The sequence below is a fragment of the Phascolarctos cinereus genome, unplaced genomic scaffold (genome assembly GCF_003287225.1).
Source record: "Phascolarctos cinereus isolate Bilbo 61053 unplaced genomic scaffold, phaCin_HiC Scaffold_5;HRSCAF=322, whole genome shotgun sequence".
Taxonomy (NCBI): domain Eukaryota; kingdom Metazoa; phylum Chordata; class Mammalia; order Diprotodontia; family Phascolarctidae; genus Phascolarctos; species Phascolarctos cinereus.
The window spans coordinates 101889833-101911502 of NW_027555958.1; the positions used below are offsets into that span (position 1 = coordinate 101889833).

Here is a 21670-nt window from a genome sequence, read left to right on the forward strand (position 1 = left end):
TTTATGTGAAAGTTCCTGTAGGAATTTAAAAAATCAAACATTCTGTGCCCTCAAGGAACTTCTGTTTCTAATGATAGATAGGTCATAACATGCACAGATAAGTAAATCCCAGATGGTTGGGTGGGGGGAGGGGTGAAAGGGAATGAGGGGAGGCTGAAATCAGAAAAGTAGTATTGAAGGTGGCACAAGAGCTGAAATTGAAAGAAGCCAAGATTTTAAGAGGTAGAGGTGAGGAGGGGAATCACTCTCAGCATAGGAGGACAGCCTGGGCAAATGTACAGAAAGGATAGATGGACAGTTGAGTCTAGGAAACAGTTCTGCTTTCTAGCTGAAGTATACACTGAATGAAATTGAGTAATATAAAATATACCTGGAAAGGTAAGTAAGAGCTAGACCATAGAAGACTTTTAATTGTCAGCATGAAAAGTTTGGATTTTTCTTAATCCTGGAGGGAGAAAGGGTCACGGAGGTTTTCTACCTATTGACAGGGTAAGACCTGTGTTTTAAGCATATTAATTTGTCATCTGTGAAGAGAATAGGTTGGAGAGGGAAGAGACTAGGAGCATGTTGCCATAATCCATTTGATAAGTGATGAGGAAGGACCTCAAGTAGATGTGAGCACAGGGAATGTGGTAAAGGTTTTGTAGAGATGAAATCAACAAGGCTTGCTAACTAATTGGATGTTAAAAGAGTCAAGGATAAATTCAGGTTTCAGACTTGAGTGATTGGAAGGGTAATGTTGCCATCACGGAAATAACCAAATTTGGAAGAGAAGTGGGTTAAGGAAGGAAGATAATGAGTTTAGCTTTAGACGTATGATTATAGATTTAGAGTCGAAAGGGACCTCAGAAGCCATTTACTACATCCTGTAGTTGTACAGCAGAGAAATTCAATCCAAGAGAGTTTAAGTGACTTACCAGAGGTCACTTGGGAATTAAAAAGGAGAGCCAAGATTCACACTCAGGTCTCTAAACTTTAGCACGCTTTCTACTATACTGTGTAGGTGGAGATGTCAGTGGGATGTCCTGTGAAATGTCCATCAGGCAGTTGGAGAGACTCAAGACTGGAATTCAAAATTGAGAGAGTAGAATCACAGAATCTGAAGTTAAAGGAGGCCTTTCTTAGTTCCGGAGAGAAAAGGTTATATGAGGGAGTAAAACCACTTGGGGCTGGATAAGTGTGTATGTATACATTTATTCAAGTGTACATATAAGCTGTCCCAAAAAAGTCTTAGTGTAATTTTAAGCTTTAGTTGCTTAAAACTGCACTAAGTTTTGGAATATCGTGTCTGTGTGTAATTGATAAAATTGGGAATCATCTACATAGAAACATTTGAACCCTTTGATGTTATTGAAATCACTAAAGGGAAAAAGTATAAAGACTGGAAGAGGATGAAGGACAGAGCCTCAGAAGTTCTTATTTTACCATTTTCTGTTTGTGTATTTAAAATTTCCTATTTGCTGAAAACATTCTGGCTTGTGATAAAACCAAGAATATTTTGTAACTCTTGGTAAGACATAGATTATCCCCAAGGGCCTTTTTTTTGGCTAGGCAGTGGGGTTAGCTGACTTGCCTAGGATCAGACAGCTAGTAAGTGTCAAGTGTCTGAGGTCAAATTTGAACTCAGGTCCTCCTGACTCTATCCACTGCACCACTAGCTGCCCTTCTAAGGGCCTTTCTTGCTCTCAAATTTTTGTGTATGCCTGCATGAGAGACAGAGTGGCTGCAAGTTCTGAAAATGGGCAGGAGAGTGAGTCATGAGTCTAAAAAGGCAGGTCAAAAGAGGAATTATCGAAAATTGGCCAGTTGCTTGAGCAGAGTATCTGAGCAAGTTAGTTACTGCTCAGATAATGTGGTAGGCTTCACTAGCATGGTTGTGAATTTTCTTGAGATGGCTATGTACTTTGAGGACTGTGTGTGGAAATGTTAAGTCCTAGAGGCAGATTTATAGTCTCGCTGCTTGTCAAACAAACCATAATGTAGGATTTTTTCAGGTAACTTTCAAAGTTTTTATATTATGGAAACAAACCAGAGGATTTCATGGTTGATATGTGCGCGATATGCATGATCTTGCATAACATCAGACATCTTTCACAATACTTCTTAGTACATTGCAAACAAAGTACACCATAACATTTTAAAACCCAACTAACTTCCAACCAATCACCAGAGAGAGGAGTTGTAGGAGGCATCAGATTAGTGTATGGTAGAAGTATGCTCCCTGTTCCACAGTGTATAATTCTAAAGGATCAGTCTGGCCTGATTCCTGTGGTTTTTATATACCTATAATTGACAAACTGATTTTGCTGATTCTCCTCCCCCACAGCAGGACAAGACTACAGTTAATACTTATTCAGGATATCACCTTGTAGTGCCAGTTAAGTCTTTTCCTGAGGCAGCCAATCACAGCCCTTTAAGAATACATCCTTCTTCCATATGACAGCTAGGTGTTGCATTGGATAGAGCTCTGGACATAGATACAGGAAAACCTGAATTGAAATCTAGCCCCAGAGACTTATTGGCTGTGTGACCCTAGGCAAAGCATTTAATTTCTGTTTCCTCAACTGTGAAATGGGGATGATAACAGCACCCACTTTGCAAAGTTGTTGTATCAAATGGAATAATATTTGTAAAGCGCTTAGCACACTGCCTGGCATGTGGTAGACCCCATAGAAACGCTTATTCCCTCTCTCCCTGTAGGCTTCCTTCTGCCGTTGCCTCTGCTCAGGATACCATTTTACTATGAATGAGCACATTGCCTTCACATTTGCTGTGTTTCTCATCTTCCATACCATCTCCAGGCAGCTGGTATCATGCATGGAACAACCAGATTACTTCTAAAACAACAGCTTTTCATCACAACACCCCAGATTATTGAAGTTGACTGTGCTATCTTGCAGAGGCTTTGGCTTTAATAAATCAGTACTACTCCCAAGAAATGGGGAGGGATCTCTATTGCAGCAGTTTCTTGGATCTAGTTTTCAGGAGAACTTGCTTGAACAAGACCACTGTTGGGTATAGTCCTACTTGACTCCTTTTAGCTCTTCCTTATTACATCTTCTGTTTTGACTCATGGTTCAGGGAACACTGAAGTACAAGTATAATAGTACCAGGTGAATCCTGGTTTCACCTTAGGTCCCAGAAGTTGCATGCAAGAAGCTATGAACTCTTAGCTTTTTTAATTCAGATGATCCGGATCTGTTGTAGGGACCAGAGACAGCCTGATAGGGGTCATCACCTGATCTGTTGATCTGGATGTTTCTGGTCATCACAAGTATTTTATCTGTAGAGGACATCACTCCCCTCATTGTTATGAGAAGATTAATTATACTTTGGTTTGTGCTGCTCCAATGCTACTTAATCTGGGGTGGTTTTAAGAATATTTTAGAGGTGGAAGTTCACCCAGGAAATTTTAGGGACCCCACCACCAGGGGGCAGGATGAGGTAAGAGGTGGTACCTGTTTGGTGTTGTGGGAAGGGTATCATCTCTTCCTGGTGTATTTTATTTTATTTTATTTTTTTACTTTTTTTTTCCTGGTGCATTTTAAATGTGCATTGAGGCCATTTTCCTTCCTTTGCCCTCTGTGATGTGAGTCCCAGCCCATAAAAAGGTGAAGTAGATGCTTCACCTTCCTTTCTACCTGCCCTTTAAGGTGAAAGCTTTCCAAGAATGGTTTGCAGTGTTGATTGTTTAGGAGAGGTCAGGTAATGTCCTCTTGTCTTTTTCAATTGACATTTTTAATTTTTACTTTTAAAAAGCTAGTTTTAATTGTGTTTTATGTTCCAAAAATCTTTAATGTATTGTGAACCTGGAACTATTTCATTTTTGTCCTCTTCAAGTCCTATCACAGTTCCTGGTACTTAGCTGGTATTTAATAAATGTTTGTTGCTTGCTTGAACACTTAAAGTAACACATGTGAGCTCACAGATATATCTTTTGGATTCCACTGAAGTGCTCTGTTATGCCTTCAGGATTTTTTTTATCTCAAAAAATTATCTCAAATTTCCTTTGGAGCTTGTTACACTATATGTATCTTGTATGTCCCTAGGCAGTTGTCTCCCCCACTAGAATATGAACTTCTAGAGGGCAGGCAGAGGGTTTTTGCTTTTGTTAATAAATGCTTGTTGACTGTTAAATGTTAAACTCTGAAATTTTGTCTTATTTGGTTTTGAGTGCAGTGATGCAAGTGAAACTGCTCCAAGACCTGGCCAAATCTCCCTACATTTTAGCAAAAATATGCCAGTGCCAAAGTCTCCCTACAGTTCTTCGTCCAACACTAAAACTCGTAAAGGAATTTGAAAAGACAACATGCAAGATGCTGATAGTAAATCAAAACTTGGGTTTATGCTGTTCTGAAACAGTAGCTGGTGTCTTGAAATGTTCATTTCCTGGACACATCAACTGGAATGTGTCAGCTGCAAACATAATATCTCAGTTGAAGACTGTGTTCTGCAGAGGTGAAAAAATGAATGTTCCATCCCTGAAATCTTTCAGTACTTCCAGAAAAATGAGTCACAAACTAAGCCTATTGTATACTGAGTGGCCTATGAAAGTAGTAGAGAGGCAATATTCTTCTATACCAACCGGAAAACTAGAAGTTCAACAAATCAAGAGACCTCTAAAAGCATCTAGGACCAAACAGCCATCCAGGGTTAACCTTCCACTTTCTTCTGCGAATGAGGTAAAGTTCATATTGTTGCTGAATTCTCTGTTTAATAATAATCATGCATTCTAGATAGCTGTTCATGTAACACTGTATCTATATGCTAGTATTCAAGATTCAGCAAGTTAAACTGACTTAATTGGTTTTCATTGTTAATTGTTCATCGTTTGACATGCCTAAAGGAAATAAATTCATAATGTTTTAATTGTTGTTAATAATAGAGGTAAGAACACAATGTTAGTATACATGGATAAATAATTTCTTAGATATTGGCCATGGAACACGTCAGAGCTTGAAACATACTGATAGAACTCTTAATTGATGGCCTCTAAGGCCCTTTCCAGCTCTAAATCTATAATTTTTAAAGTCTGTGATCTTGGTGTAGGTGTATTCCATGTCTCCAGAGATATAAAGGGCAGATTTCAAAGAAATTCTGAAACAACAGAAGGGAAATGAAGACCATTTACCCACTAATACAATATTACATGTAATATTTTTGTTACTTATGTAACTTCATATTTAATATTTTAAATAGGAAATATGTAATAACATCAAAATGTTCTCACAAAACCCATTTTTGGTCAGGTAGAACATCAGGATTTTGTGGAGCACAGTTTGGGGAAATGGCATTAGACTGTCAATATAGTATCCTTTAAAGAGAATAATGGTATTTTTATGACAAAATCCAATCTGCTGGCAGGTTTACAGAAGCAACTCCTCTGAGTTTAGAGTTTCAGTGTCAAAATGTATATTTTGTATTTTAGCATCATCCATGCATACAGATAATTGCTCCCTTATCTTTATGAAGTAAGGGGCAAATCTGGCCATTCACATTGGGAAAGTAAGAGGTGGTGTTGTACAGTCATTTTGCAGTTGTGTCCAGCTCTCTGTGACACTATTTGGTGTCTTCTTGGCAAAGATGCGGGAGTGGTTGCCATTTCTTTCTCTAGGGGATTAAGGCAAACAGGGTTAAGTGACTTGTCCAAGGTCACACAGCTAAGTTTCTGAGGCCAAATTTGAACTCAGGAAGGGGAATCTACCTGACTCCAGGCCTAGCATCCTATCCACTGTGAGACCTAGGTGCCCAGGCAACAAGGTAGATCTCTGCTATGTATTTCTTGAAATATAATATTCAGGCTTGTTTGTTTCGTTTTGTGTTTTTGGGAGGCCAGTGAATGATTCTCAGATTCTAAGCTCTGCTTTCCAAGTCAGGTTTTTTTTTAAATTGAATATTTTTTCAAGTATTACAATTTTGCTATATCTTTTGCTATTACTTGATATATCTTTGAATTATTGCATTCTTTTTTCCTCCATTTTATTCCAGGGTATCCACTGTGTGCTAAGGTTTTCCAGGTTCTCAGCTGTCCTTTTGGATTTTTACATTAAAGGCTCTATTTTAATTCTTTATCTTTTCAATTTTTAGACCTTCCAGTCCTTAGGAGTTCCTGTAGCCATTCCATTTTCTTTGCTGGGGTACTAGGGTACTTGTTATTAAATTATTCTTCTGGATCTTATTCTGAGATAAACACTATAGAATCAAGTTGTTTATTGTTGTTGTTTTAATAACAAGAGACTTAAGTAGTCAGAGGAAAAATTTATATAAGGTTATTGATTGCACAGAGTTCTGTATTAGTAACTTACAGTTATATAGTGCTTTACAGCTTATAGAGATCATTGTCTCATACATTTAATATTTGATTTTCATAGCCTTGTGAAGTTGGTGGGACAGGGCTTATTATCTTCATTTTATAGGTAAGAAAACGGGCTGAGAGAGGTTGTGACTTACTAAGTAAAAATGTTTAGTTTTGCACTCCAGCCCTATGACACCATGATCAATGTATTTATATTGCCCCATGCTAATGGCATAGAATTCTTTTTTAAAAAAATTTTTATTAATTTATTTTGATTTATCAACAATCACTTCCATATGCTTTTGAGTTGAAAATTTTGTCCCCCCTCCTCCCCCCCACCCTTCCCAAGACAGCGCACAATCTGATACAGGCGTTACATTTATATTCCTATTAAACATATTTTCACATTAGTGAAGTTGTAAGTAAAAATTAAAACCAATAGGAGGAACCATCAGAAAGATGAAACAAAACTTAACAGAAGGTAAAAATAAGTGATAGTGATTTGACTTCCATAGTTCTTTCGTTGGATGTAGACAGCATTTTCCATCCCGAGGCCTCTGGAGATGTCTTAGATCCTCGTAATGCTGAGAAGGGTTCAGTTTAACAATATTAGTCATCGCATAACTTCGCTGTCATTGTGTACAAAGTCCTCTTGTTTCTGCTCACTTCACTCAGCATCAGACCATATAAGTCTTTCCCGTTTTTTCTAAAGTCAGCCTGTTCATCATTTCTTATAGCACAACAGTATTCCATTACATCCATATACCACAACTTGCTCAGCCATTCCCCAATTGATGGGCACCCTCTCAATTTCCAATTCTTTGAATGGCATAGAATTCTATATGTAATCTTTCCCAACGTCCAGTCCACAAATTTTTACTGGTCTGCAAAATTTTGATCGTTGTTGCCGCTTCTTAAAAGTAACTAACTTAAAAAACTAACCTCTGCTCAACAAATTAAATCAGACATTAATTACTTGCTATTTGGCACTCTGTTAGTCTCAGACAATCTATAAACTTTTATTGAGCACCTACTCTGTACCAGTCACTGGGAATATAAAAAGAGGCAAAAGACCATCCTTGCCCTCCAAGAGCACATGATTATCTAAAGGGAGAGACAACTAGCCAACAAACGTGTACAAACAAGCTTGTTGTTGAGTAATTTCAGTAGTGTCTGACTCTTATTTTAGATTTGTGTGGCAAAAATGTTGGACTGTTTTGCCATTTCCTTCTCCAGCTTATTTTTCAGATGAGGAAACTAAGGCAAATAGGGTTAAATGGCCTGCACAAGGTCACACAGCTGGTGAGTGTGACATCAGATTTGAACTGGGGTCTTCCTGACTCCAGGCCTGGCAGTCTATCCACTGTGTCACCAGCTACATACAGGAAAATAGGAGTAATTAAAAGAAGGAAAGCATTGGAGTTTAAAGGAGTTAGGAAAGGCTTCCTGTAACATCTAGAATTGTATTTGAGATTTAAAGGAAGCCAGGGAAGCTGTTAGGCAGAGAAGGGAGGAAGGAGAACATTCCTGGCATGAGAGATAGCCAGAAAAAATACCTAGAGCGGAGAAAGTGTGTTTGGTTTGTTGAACAGCAAGGAAGCCAGTGCCATTGGATTGAAGAGTACGTGGTTGGGGAGTAAGGTATAAGAGAACTGGGAAGAAAGGAAGGGGCTAGGTTCTGATGGACCGGGACTGCCAAACAGCATTTTGAATTTGATCCCTGAGATTACAGGGAGCCACTTGAATTTATTCAGGGTGAGGGGATGACATGGTCAGACCCGTGCTTTAGGAAAATTATTTTGGTGGCTGAGTGGAAGATGAATTAAAGTGGAAAAAAGACTTGTGGCAGGTAGATCCCACTAACAAGTTACTGCATGAAGTGATGAGGGCCTGGACCAGGGTGATGGCAATGTCAGAGGGGAGAAGAGGCTGTATTCGAGACATACTGCAAAGGTGAAATGGACAGGCCTTGACAATAGATGGATATGAGAGAGTGAGAAATAATGCAGAATTGAGAATCACTCCTAGCTTGTGAGCCTGATGAACTGGGAGGATGGTGTTCGCCTTTACAGTAATAGGGAGCAGGACAGGGAGAGGGTTTAGGGGGAAAGACAGTAAGTTTGGTTTTGGACATGTTGAGTTTAACATGTCTATTGGTCATCTATTTAAAGTTGTCTGGAAGGCAGCTGCAGGTCTGAGTTTGAAAGTCCTCAGAGAGTTTAGGGCAAGATAGGTAGGTTTGAGAATCATCAGCATAGGGATGGTAATTAAATCTGTGGGGATTGATAAGATCACAAAGTGACAGAGGGAGAAGAGAGAGCAGACTGGGCAGAAATCAATGAGAAGGGTTCTAGGCTGTGAGAATACTGAAAAAGGAAGAGACCAGAGTCAAGAAAAATAGTTAAGAAATTACTACAGTAATTCAGAGGAGATGAGAGTCCTGAACTGGGCATAGTGGCTGTGTCATTGGAAAAGAAGAAACAGTTGCAAGAGATATTGCAGAGGTACAATCTATAAGACTTGATGGAATAATTGAATATGGGTGATGGGTGAGGAAGAGGGGAAAGTCAAAGAAATTCTGAAGTTTTGAACCTGGGTGATGAGTAAGGTTAACATTGACAGAAATAGAAAACGTAGGAGAAATCAAATCAAAAAGCATTTATTAAGTGCCTGCTATGTGCCAGGCGTTGTGCTAAGTGCTAAGGGTAGAAAGAAAGGCAAAAAACGCTCTCCTGAGCCCATAATCTAATAGAGGAGACAACATGCAAACAATTATGTACAAACAAAATATATACAGGATAAATTGGAGATAGTCTTAGAGGTTTGGGGCAGGCAGAGGGGAAAAGGGAAGGATGAAATTTTAATTATAGACAGTTTGGAGAAATGTGAAATCAGATACCTTTTCTCATATTCTTTGACTCATATCACAACTCTGGCATTGCCAGGCCAGATTTACTTAAAGCTTAGATTTAGTTGATGTCGAAGATATCTTCAGAGGTGGGGGGCAATAGAAAAGGTAAAGTGAGAAAGGTGTAAGCATTCTAAATAGTTCAGAAAGTTTGAAGTGTGACAGACACCCATGCTCCTCATTCGTGATAAATACTCGTGGACCTATAAATTGAATTGTAGGCTTACTCTGCTTACCATTATTAATTTGGTTCTTTGGAACACAATGTCACGGGATTGTTGGTGTATTGAGTCTTGGGTGCTATATAAATTCTTGAGAGAAAGACTGCTCACAGAAAAGGTGGGGGAGGGGGAAGGGAAACTCTGTTAGTTGTTTATAGAATATCCTAAGTCCTTCATTTTATGTGGGATGAAACACAGGCTTTCTTGTACCTGAAGAGAAAGTAAAGGAAAAAACCCACAATGTTAGGTGTAATATCACAGGAAAAAGTTAATGCCATAGGAAGTGTCAAAAAAAAGGGATAATGGGCCAAGTAATCTTTCTACAAGATTTTGCTGTGGTATGGTGGCTTTTACGTATTTTGTAGTAACAAGATTATTGTGAAAGTGGTCAGTCATTAAACTTTGTGCCTGCTATTTGCCATGCACTGTACTGGGAATTTAAAAAAAAAAAGGTAAAAGCCCCTACTCATGTGCTAGTGAGGAGCTCATAATCTAATGGAGGAAACAACATGCTAATAACTATGTACAGACTATTTATACACAGGATCATTGGAAATAATCAACAGAAGGAAGGCATTAGAATTCAGGGGATTTGGGAAAGACTTCCTGTTGAAGGTGGGATTTTAACTGGGACTTCATGGAAACCAGGGGATGGAGAAGAGGAGGCAACGAACGCGATGCTGGATATGTCTTATCATCCTTTTTAACCTAATAGGTTTCTCTGATTTCAGAATACCATAAAATGGTAGGAAAAATTAGAGTTTAGTAAGTGGTAAGATTGCAAATGAAATAAATAGTATCAAAGTACAATGCTTGAAAACTTTCAGTGATGTATTGCAGAAAATAAAGAAAAATTCTGGTGATGTTTTTATAAAGGGGGAACAAAGTATATGCCAGTCTACTTTCTCCAGCAATAGGACAATGCTTCTTAGAGTTTTGTGTTTTCCTTTAGGTAATGCTTCTATTGTACCAAAAAAGCCTAACACTTTCCTTAGCTGTCAAGCGCCATCTACTGGAACATGTTTTCATTAGCCAGAAAATCATGTGGAGTGTGCCTTTTCAGAAGATATTACTAATAGACCTTGTTTGACTTATCCTGTATCTTTCCTTGATGGATTTGGCACATCTATTTTGAAGCAAAATAATGATCTGTAATAGTCATCCTTATACCTAATTCCTGCATTGAATTTTTAACAACAACCAGTCACCATACAAATTTATAGTAAAAGCTTACATGAAACTGTAGGGAATTCATCAATTTAATGCCACACAAAAAGAAGACAGTTCAAAGATAAAAGCTTTAACTAAAACTAGAGATTTTAAAAAATTTCTATTGTGAGTAGATTTTTTTTTAACAAATATAAGCTCCTTTAGGGTAGGGACTTTAATATTGATCTTTGTTTTAACAAAACTTGCATGTAGTAATGACTTAGGAAGTATTTCTCAAACTTAATCCTCCTGTGAAGGTAGGACTTAAACTTTGGGAATCTCCTTATCTTCCATTGATGAGAGACTAGTTATGTTAATGTCTTGCTCAGAAATGACCCTTCAAGCCACTGGTCCATTGCAGCTATAGAGTAACTCAAACATTGGCTATTGCAGATATAGTATACCTTCCTCAAATCTGCTTAGCACCAAAAATTAGGGCCTGCGTGTCATAGTCTTATCCAAGTCCTCTCTCTCTCTCTCTCTCTCTCTCTCTCTCTCTCTCTTTTTTAGGCAATTGGGGTTAAGTACTTGCCTAGGGTCACACAGCTAGTAAGTGTCAAGTGTTTGGTCTGAGGCTGGATTTGAACTCAGGTCCTCCTGACTTCAGGACCGGTGCTCTATCCACTGCGCCACCTAGCTGCCCTCAGGTCCTTTCATTCCTGCAAGATCACAAGGGGAGTGATAATAAATACAGGACACTCCCAGCTCCACCATTGAATGAGGGAGAGAGAAAAAACGGATAAAGCATTTATTGTCTGCTACATGCTAGTCACAGTGCTGAGTGCTTTACAAACATTATCTTATACTTCCAGTAAAGCCCTTTGTACTTCACTCCCACCAACCTTTTTTTATCCTCTGTTCTTGTACAATCTTGTATTATACCTGTGACCTTGTGTGTTTAACCCTTTAGAAGTTGCAATTCTGCCATCGCTAAGTAACAGCTCTGCATTCACAATGTGCAGGTAGAAACAAGGAAGCAACAGTTCCTGAAGAGGCAGAGAGAAATCCTAAGCTCTATCAGGAGTCCATAGGGTGGAAGAGTGGGAGAAGATCATTTGGTGCTAAATGATAGGTATGAGATTAATCTTAGGGAGAAACTGTACTCTCCAAATATAAAACAGAACCTTGTCCTGTAACAAGGAAAGATTTGGATCAGTGAAGACCCTTGTGTGTATGTGTCATTCCTGCTTCAGGTATACCAACGTAGTTATTTGTCAGCTAGACATAGATCAGAGACTATTACTTTCCTAGTGAGTGTGCTTGGGATATGACCAAAAAAAAGCCTCCTGAGACTTATCAAACCTAATGCCACTGTTCTTGGTGGTACTGCCAGAAGGAATCTAAAAGTCATTACTGAGACCTGTGAAGGCCTGGGAAGGAAATTGATTTCAGGTATGCCTATGGTGTTCTTATTACTGCTAGCATTTAAATGTAAGAGCCTCAGAAAAGAGTTGGATTTAGGAAGTGAACACCTAGATAAAAAGAAGGTATCTGTACTTCTGGGCCATACCTTAATATAAAGTCATGCCAAGTTTTTGACCAGGTATAGAGTATACCTAAAAAGGGCCTAAAATATGTTTGCTGGAAGGCTTGCAAAGCTGGACAAGACTACTTTAAACCAAAGAGGAAACGACAAAGCTCTGTGAATATAGGTACCTTACAGTAGAAAGTACAGCATGGGAAGAAAAAGAACAGTGGAGAGGATTAATAATCCATAGGAGATGATATCTAAGAGTAAATACAGTAATTTTTTTAATGGCTTCTGATCACCATCCACAATATATATTCAGTAGGTGAAGTAATGATGCTAATACAGGAAGACAAATTTAAGCCTTATGTGTATGTGACTTTATGAATTAGGTTTTATGACTAGGATGTGGCAGCTATATGAAGAGAGTGGGACTAGGTCAGGAAGACCTGAGTTCAAGTCCGTTCTTAAATACTTACTAGCTGTGTGATCTAGGGCAAATCCCTCAACTGCTCTGAGCTTCAGTTTCCTTAACCTTAAAATGGGGATAATAATAGGCCCTACCTACCAGGATTATTGTGTGACATTTTAAAAGGCTTGAGAAACATTTTCTGCGTAATTTAATTATTTTATTAATAAGGCCAGCATGTTATTAATAAAAGGATGGTCATTTGTCTGTCTCTTGTAGACCAAACACCCCTAATAGCAGAGGGATCACAGTTTATATGCCCTTCAAAGAGGAGGTCTTCCCAAGAGGTGCCTTTCAACTCTTGATTTGTTGATCAAATAGGAGGTGGACTATGTGGGGGTATGTGGCTTATGTCACTCAAATCTTGGTCAGAGAGACATCAATTTCTATATCATCTGTCTTGATAGTAAGGAGAATCAACATTTTCAGGGCCTGTCTGAACAAACACAATGAGCATTTATTAAATATGGGAGAAATATTTATTTCTCACAGTTGCAAAATCAAATGAGATATTATATATGAAGCACTTAGCACAGTGCCTACCTCAGAGTAGGTACATAAATATTCATTGGCTAAATAACTGATTTGTCATCTCAAGAATTGAAATTTCATCTTGGTTCTATACTTGCCAAAAGTAGAGTTAATGCATTCTGATTAATTGTAATAACAAATCTAGGTCCAGAACACTTGATGAGGAAACATTCTGCCTTCCTAGTAGGAAAACAGATTATGAAGAATGGGCACTATAAATTCAGAATGTGGCAGGTTGCTTTTTCTCAAATATTTCTCTTTGCTTTTTGGGGTTTGAGGTTGCTGGGTGAGAACAGGATTAAAGAAAAATGATTGGTCAAAAAACAATAATTTAAAAGTCAAGCTACTGATACATTTTTGACTTGCCTTAATTCAATTCAACAAATATTAAGTGCCTACTACATGCAAGGCATTATACATGTGCTGGGAATATAAAAATTAAAATAAGCCTTGCTGTCAAGAGGTTTATATCCCATTGCGAGAACACAGCATGGTTTAGGTAAGAATAATATAGCATAAGAAATGAAAGAGTAAAGGAGAGATAGAAAGATATTTTTGTATAAGCAAGTTGATCCACTTGGCAGGAAGACCAGAGTTCAAATTTGGCCTCAGACACTAGCTGTGTGGCCATGGACAAATCATTTAGCCTCTCTGTGGCTCGGTTTCCTTACTTGTAAGATGATGATAATAATAGCACCTAGTTCCCAAGGTCTATTGTGAGGATAAAATGAGATAATGGTTGTAAAGTGCTTTGCAAACCTTAAAGCCCTATATAATACTACTAATATGATTGCAGTAGCAATTTGAGGAGGGAAAAAACACTGATGATTGTGGGAATTGAGAGAGCACCCTGAAGGAGTTAACACCTAAGATGAGCCTTCTGAAGGAGGATAAAGATTGTGAAAGGCCAAGATGAAAATGCTTCCCAGGAATGGGAGAAAGCTTCTATGACTCACAGAAATATGAGATGACCTGGCATCGTTAGGGAATAGTTAACAGTACAGTTTGGCTGTAACCTAGGGTGCTTGAAGGGGAGTAATGTAAAATAAGACTATAGGCTAAGGTCAGAGCCAAGGGGAGAGTCTTAAATGGCAAACTAAAGGATTTTAAGTCATGTTTTGCAAAAGGATGGCCAGGGGCAGCTAGGTGGTGCAATGGATAGAGCACCAGCCCTGGAGTCAGGAGGACCTGAGTTCAAATTCAGCCTCAGACACATAACACTAACTGTGTGACTTTGGGCAAGTCACTTAACCCCAATTGCCTTGCCAAAAAAAAAAAAGGGGGGGATGACCAGAAAGGTGTGAGACCACTTCTTGGGATAGGCAGTAACAGATGGAGTAGAAAAGGCAGGAATACTTAACTCCTGTTGTTTTTGTTGTTTTTGTTTTTCTGCCAAGGAGGATGCTTTCTGGATTAGGAAGGTTAGAGAAAAAATGACTAATAGGGAGTTGAGTCTTAAGACAAGTGAGGAAGTGATAATAAAACATCTGGCTACTCTCAGTAACTTCACGTTACCAGGGTGGGATGAGTGATCCCAGGGTATGGAAAAACTGGCAGAAGTGATTGCTGATTCAAAGTTGAGGAGGATGGAAGAAATGCTGCAAGACTGGAAGAGAGCAGCCATCTCACTTTGTTAAAAGAAAAAAAGCAAAGAAGATGGAGTCTCCAAACTACAGGCCAGTGAACTTTAAGAAAGGAAAACAGATTAGTAAGAGACAAGCCATCTTTGTTTCCTATTTTGACACTAAGCACCTAGATTGGCAGAGTACTGTAGGGAGACAATTTTAACAAATCATTTGACAAAATCTTAGAAGTGATAAAAGTTACAAAGCTGCATGTTTAGGCTTTGTATAAGGAAAAGCTTCTTAACAATTAGAGCCATCTAAAAGTGCAGTGGAAGGGAACAGATTGTCCCGCACTGGAAGAATTCAGGCACATTTGGTATGTTGCAGAAATCGTTCAGTTATGGTTTGGACTAGATAGTCAGTTTCAATTCTGAAATTCTGTGATTCTGTGAAATATAAGGTTTTGCCTTAATGACAGTATTGATTCAGGATTTTGAATGACTAGAATAGTCATCAGTTGATATCTGCTTTAAGGACTCCTGCTGGAGTGCCTGTAGGATATGTTTGTGGCCCTGTGGTATTGAATATTTTTTAACAATGTGTTAGGATATAGATATCAAGCTTATCAATTTAGGAAAGATAACTAACATTTTGGATGGCAAAATCAGGAACCCAAATGAACTCAAACCAAAACAGTAGGCCAAATCTAAGAGGATAGTTAATAATGCTTTTGACTTAACCTTACACTTGGGTTTAAAATAATCTCATAGGATTAGAGGGACACCAATCATGCTAAAAATATCTGTTGGTTTTAATGGAATACAAATACAGTATGATTCAACGTGGCAGCTGAACACCAGTATGATCTTAGATTGCATTAAGAAAGGTGTAATGTACAGATTAAGAGAGGTGATAGACCTGCTGTACTCTGCCATGGTCAGACATGTTTGGAGTTTTTTATAAGTCATTTTAAGAATGACATTAACAAGGATGGAAGGTGACTAGGGAGGTGTAGGGTCTGAGATCATAATATATGAGAATTGGTTAAGGAACTTTGGATATTTATCTTGGAGAAGAAATGATTTAATGGGCAATATGGGAGAGCTCTTCAAGTGTCTGGAGAGGATCATGTGGAAGAAGGATTCAGTTTCTTCACCTGGGTCCAGAAGGCAGAACTTGGAGCATCAGGTTGAAGGATTGATGGAAGGAAAACTTCGTAGCAGTTTGAATTTTCTAAAAGTAGAATGGGCCACAAAGTCATGGAGATCTGAAAATGTTTAGAAATGATGAGGTTTTTTTACCCATCTTTTCAACCACCTTACATAAAAATATTATTAGGACCTGGTGGAAGACACAATCTTATGGACAAGAGTGTCACTTTCCAGGCCAAGGACTTGTCAGTTTCACATTAGTCAAACTGGAATCCCGGGCTGACTTTTACTGCTTTAAAGTTGAAATTTCCTGTAATAAATGTAGTTACAACTATAAAATATCTTCAAAGTATACCTTCTCTTTGGATAACATTGTTTATTTTCAAAAACTTTGTGTATCTTGAGTTCTAGTTTCGCAAATCCAGACTTAGAAAGTGATAAATTCTAGTAACCTGTGTTGTGTTGCTCTGCTTGCTACAGGACCTGATGCACTGCACAGCATTTGCAACAGCAGATGAATATCATCTTGGTAATCTGTCCCATGAACTGGGATCTCATGGATTCATGGAAATAACCAACTTGCCTAGAGGTATATTTTTAATATGAAAGCCAGATGTGTTAAAAATGTATTAGAAGTAGAATTTGTTTCAAAGAAACAGTTGTCTTTGTCTTACTTGTTTTAAGAATTGTCATATCCACATTTAGTATCCACAGTCAAAGTCACTTTACACAAGTAATATATTTATATGAGAAAAGAATAATGTATTTGTATATAAGTCAATTGTCATAGACAAAAATAGCAATTTTTTTACATTATTAAGTACTTTGAAGGCAGAAGATCTGTTTCCTCTTATTTTTGTCAAATTTAAAACTATGTTATTGCTACAAAATTACTAGTCATAGGGATGCTGAGTAATAAGAACTTTTGGAGTAAATTGTCCATAGCTTATACATTCAGATACTTAAAAACTAAAATTCGTGCTGGAGTAACCAAACAGATTCTTTTAAAGTCTAAAATAAGAGGAAAGATTCCCCCAAAAACAGGTGGTGGTAGTCACATTTTAGTCACAATTTTTAGGATGGTCCCAAGTAGGATCCTCTCAGTGAACGTTATTTGAATAAAAAACATGGTCTAGAAGACTGTAATTAGAGGAAACTTTACAAAGCAAGTGTGTCTAGCTATCCCTTAACCCCAACGTAGAGGGCACCACACTTTAGCTCACACATTGTGCTGTATTTTGACAACCCTATGAATGAGAATGCCTACTCTGCTACTTTGTTGCTAAGACAGACATAGCTCATCTGGAGTAACAAAGCTGTGTCCAGAACCCCTTCACTAGAGATCTACAACAGCAACCACTATACTGACATTGTGTTTCAGCTGTATCACATTGTTCGTGTCCAAACTTACAGGCAGTCTAGTGCCTGGGCTCTAAACAAACCACCATCTCAACTCTCTGAGGAGCTTTATTGAAATCATCTTGTCCCTAATTGTCACCTTTGGCCATGCTAATTAAGTTGCCCACATCTACAGTCATTTAAGGAGACTGTAGTTCAAAAAGAGTGAAAATTTAGGATTTGGTTTCTCACAGGACAATTTGGTGGAAGGTTGGAGGGGAGAATTTTTAAAATTAGAAGGTCTCATTCTGATTTATTTATTTAAATTAAATAGAGTAGTAATTCTCATGGAGAACTTTTAAGGTTATATTCATTCCAAAATTCTCAATATCCATGTTTCCTTATCTTTACGTATTTCCTCTGTAGGTCTCATAGTCTTATTTTGAAATATCTAAGCTTGGTGGTATAGTATCATAGAGTGCTGGGCCTAGGGTCAGAGAAGACTGTTAGCTGTGTGAGCCTGGGCAAGTCACTTAACCTTTGTTTGCCTCAATTTCTTCACTTGTAATGTGGGGACCTCCCAGGGTTGTTAGGAGCAAATAAGATAATCACTGTAAAGCACTTAGCACAGTAAGTGCTGTATAAATGGTAGATGTTACCATCATCATTATTATTATTATTGAAACTATGTTGTTAGCAAAATATGTTAAGGAAAAAATAAGTATTCTTTTAAGATTTTTTTTCTGTGCTGATTTTGGAGTAACTTAATGCTTGAATCATAGGAACTAGTACAGTTTCAATAGTTACTAAATGGAGCAAACTGTAGAACCAAAATTAGTTTTAACTGGACAGTTTTAAACAGTGCCAAGTATTGCTGTTATATGGTAAATCTTTTCTTATCCTTTTCTCATTTCTGCTGTTATCTCTTTTTTGAAACCTAGGTAGACAGTTATGTCACATAGTATTTTTTTTGGAGCAGTGGCCTTAAGAATTTCAACAAAGTTAGTTTTCAGAACAACTGATTTGGGGGAGAAGAATATTACCTTTTTTACATAGATTTTCCATTTACTTTAATTTATAGATGCAGCAAATATTTTGGTGATTGGTGTAAAAAATTCTGAAAAAGAACATGATCCTGGAACAATCTTTTTCTTCAGGTAATGCAAAAACCAAAATCTATTCTAGATAATCTGTCTATATTCTAGACATTGAATTCCTTTATTTTGTACAGTAAATGGGACAATTAGTCCTACTTAAGATGTGCTAGGAACTTATTTAAAAGAATCCTGGATTGCATCCTTTTGTAAGGTTTCTTTAAGTAAGTAAATAATCATTCCCCAATTTGCCTTTTTAATCTAAATTTTTCCTGTGTTGCATATATTTAATACGATACATCTATAAAAGCTTTATGTTCTAATGGTAGCATATCACTGGCCAAGTTATCCATAGCAGTTATTGTCATTATTGACTAAATTATCTTTTCCCTACTCTCACTATTTCTCTTGAAATTTCATGGCCCATTTCCTCTGGTCTCCTGACATTACTTTCCAGCTCTTTAGAGGCCTGATGAACTGGATTCCATCCAAGAGACTTCATTCAGCAACTTCCAGACTAATGTTGATCCTTTTCATAAGCATCAAATTAGGCAAGTTCACTCATGGCTATATATAGGCTTTACATTTTGGCAAAGTCTTGCACAACTTTGAACAGTTTAAGGCATCATCACAGTTCTCTTTTGAGCATTTTCAGTGTGGCACAACTTCATCTATACCCCACACCTCTCTGGAGCTCTGCTTATTTCAATCATTTTGCCTTCAGAGCATTTCCTCCTGGAGTTCCTTTCTTGTTGGTTAGGAACTAGAGAGAGTCTATGGTTAGTGCTGAAGGAGGAGACAAAAAAGTATCTCTGGACTCTTTAAATTTTTATATATCCTGATTATAGCTAGTCTGAGTTGATCTCAGTATTCAAAAGAGTATTAGAGTAGCAATTACTTGGGCTTTAAGAAAGTACTATAAAATCAGTGATCTTAGAAAAAAATTACCTTTGTTTAAAAAACATCATAAAAAATAAATACTTTTGATTTGACCTTTTTAAAATTTTGTCTCTTCAATCTGTATTGGACAAAAACATCCATCACCTTCCCCTGACAAAGTCAAAAAACACTTAAATGAAAAACAGTTTTTATTTTAACTATTCCAGATAGAAACCAAAGTTTCACATGAATTTTTTTAAAAGTTTATTAATTTTAATAATACTTAAATTTGGAAATATTCCAGGATTTCTATGAATGTGTTTTTCTGTATTAAATAAAATAATGTAACTTATAAACTGAATGGATTCTTTCATTTGTTTTATACAGGGAAGGAGCTGTTGTATTTTGGAATGTGGAGAATAAAACTGTAAGTATGAAAATAAATTTGAAAACTTAGAAGCTTCTAGGAACACATTTTAAAAGTTTTTACATAGCTTTTAATTATTTGTCATAATGGATGAGAGCAGTGGTGCAAATAATCTGAAAGCAGCAGATAAATCTAAACAGTATTTCTATTTATTCTTTGTTACGTACTTTCCTAAGCAGATTTGTCTTCCTAATTATGTTCTCTTTTCTTTTATGTGAAACCAGAGGCAACATGGTATGTTGGAGAGAGTATTAGACTTAGGAAGACTTGAGTTTCAAATTCCTTTTCAGATACATTGTGCCTGTATGAACTGGGCAAGTCATTTAACCTCTCTGTGCCTTGGTTTCCTTGTAAAATTGTAAAATGAGAGAATTTGGCTTGATGGGCCCTTCTAGCTTTAAATCTTTGATTCTGTGTATTTTATGAAGCAGGTTAGTATAGTAGAAAGACTTGGACTTGAAGTTAGGAGAGACCTAGGGTTTTAATATACCTCTGACACCTACTAATGATTTAATCAGCTAGTTAACTTATTTATGGTTTAAGTCACAAACTCTTTGAACCTCAATTTCCTGTGTAACATGGGAGATTAAAATACCAGTGATTCCTACCACACATGGTTGTTTCAAGGTTCAAATGAGATAATTTATATAGAATTATTATAGTAAATGATGGGAGAGTAATTTGCAAGCAAGAACCTGCTTGTGATTAAACATTTGCAGTGCATAATCTGCAAAATAGATAATTTATGTGTTATTCATTGAGAATAGGCCAAACTAAACATTACTTTACAAGAGATTTTTTAAAAAATTTAAGCATTGTAAACTATACCCTGTCAACATCAAGATCAAGATTAATTTATTATTATAATAATTGAACCATAACTTTAAAAACAAACTTAAGCAGCCAAAAAAAAGTTAACAAGTATTATGGAAAAAATTCAGATATTAGCATCATAGAATACTCATGTGTTTTAAATCATCTCTTTTTGGGATTGATTTTTATTTTCCTCTAGATGAACCATGTGATGCAAATTTTGGAAAAACATGAAGTTCAGCCCTATGAAATGGCACTGGTTCACTGGGAGAATGAAGAACTTAACTACATGAAAGCAGAGTAAGCAGCTTACTATTAACTGCACTAAAAGAATATCTCCAATACTGCAGTAGTTCTGTGATCTCATTAATGTGGGCGTTTCCTCTAGCAGTACAGAATGCAGCTCACCCAACCCTGCCCGTCCCATCTTGTCTGTGTCCTCCCATAAGTTCAACACAGGAAATGCACCCAACACAGCAGGTGCCTTCCTTGAGTCCCCTTGATATTTCAAGGATACAGTAGTGCAGATATGTGCTGTCCGTTGATTATTCCTTTTTCTTACCAAGTGACCAGTCCCTCTTCTTTTTTAATCACAGATTTCTTTGACGTCCTTTTTACTCCTTCCCCATATGATTTCCTATTTGTGATATGTTGCAACCTGTTCATGCTTATCATGTACCCCTTCATTATGCTTTGAATTTCACCTTGAATGATTCAGAGACTGCAGTAATTCATGATTCATGGCATTATTATGAGATCACCAGAGTAACATAGAATAACATTGGCATGAAAAATATGGGCCTTTGTTTTAGGGAAAAGCCAGGGACCATTTAAAAGAACTTTGCTAATTCCCAAAAGCAGTTTCCTTCTTCTGTTCAGTTCTGGATTTTATTCATTATCAGTTTACAGAACATTGTCCTGCATTGTTAGATATATTATACAAACACACACACATTCCTTATAGTTGAGTTGTAGGTTGTCCATCTTATAGTATACCATATATTTACATATACATGGGTGAGCTGTGTAAGTTTTCCATTTTACAGCATTTTTTATTAATTTTACAGCATTATTTATTAATTTATTTATTTTTAGTTTTCAACATTCACTTCCACAAGATTTTGAGTTCCAAATTTTCTCCCCGTCTTGTCCCTCCCCCCACCCCAAGACGGTGTGCATTCTGAATACCCCTTCCCCTAATCTGCCCTCCCTTCTATCCCCCCCTATTATCCTCTTCCCCTTCTATTTTCCTGTAGGGCAGGATAGATTTCTTTACCCCATTGCCTGTATATCTTATTTCCC

At 37.3% G+C, this 21670-nt stretch overlaps 2 protein-coding genes across 7 annotated transcripts in view; one reads left to right on the forward strand and one right to left on the reverse strand.

The window, feature by feature from the left end:
- LOC110208550 (damage-control phosphatase ARMT1-like) overlaps positions 1-21670 on the reverse strand; it is a 78488-nt gene that overhangs the window by 18566 nt on the left and 38252 nt on the right. The gene's annotated exons all lie outside the window — the stretch shown is intronic.
- The window catches only part of RMND1 (required for meiotic nuclear division 1 homolog), a 52409-nt gene that overhangs the window by 1776 nt on the left and 28963 nt on the right, over positions 1-21670 (forward strand). For 2 of the 5 annotated variants that reach the window (XM_020986608.2, XM_078155072.1), the window contains exons 2-6: positions 4175-4682; positions 16298-16406; positions 18237-18312; positions 19516-19555; positions 20568-20668. In XM_020986608.2, coding sequence (XP_020842267.1) covers positions 4182-4682; positions 16298-16406; positions 18237-18312; positions 19516-19555; positions 20568-20668 — 827 coding nt within the window. In that variant the 5' untranslated portion in view covers positions 4175-4181. The remainder of the gene's footprint in view (positions 1-4174; positions 4683-16297; positions 16407-18236; positions 18313-19515; positions 19556-20567; positions 20669-21670) is intronic. The other 3 variants (XM_020986605.2, XM_020986606.2, XM_078155073.1) reach the window with 2 other exon arrangements.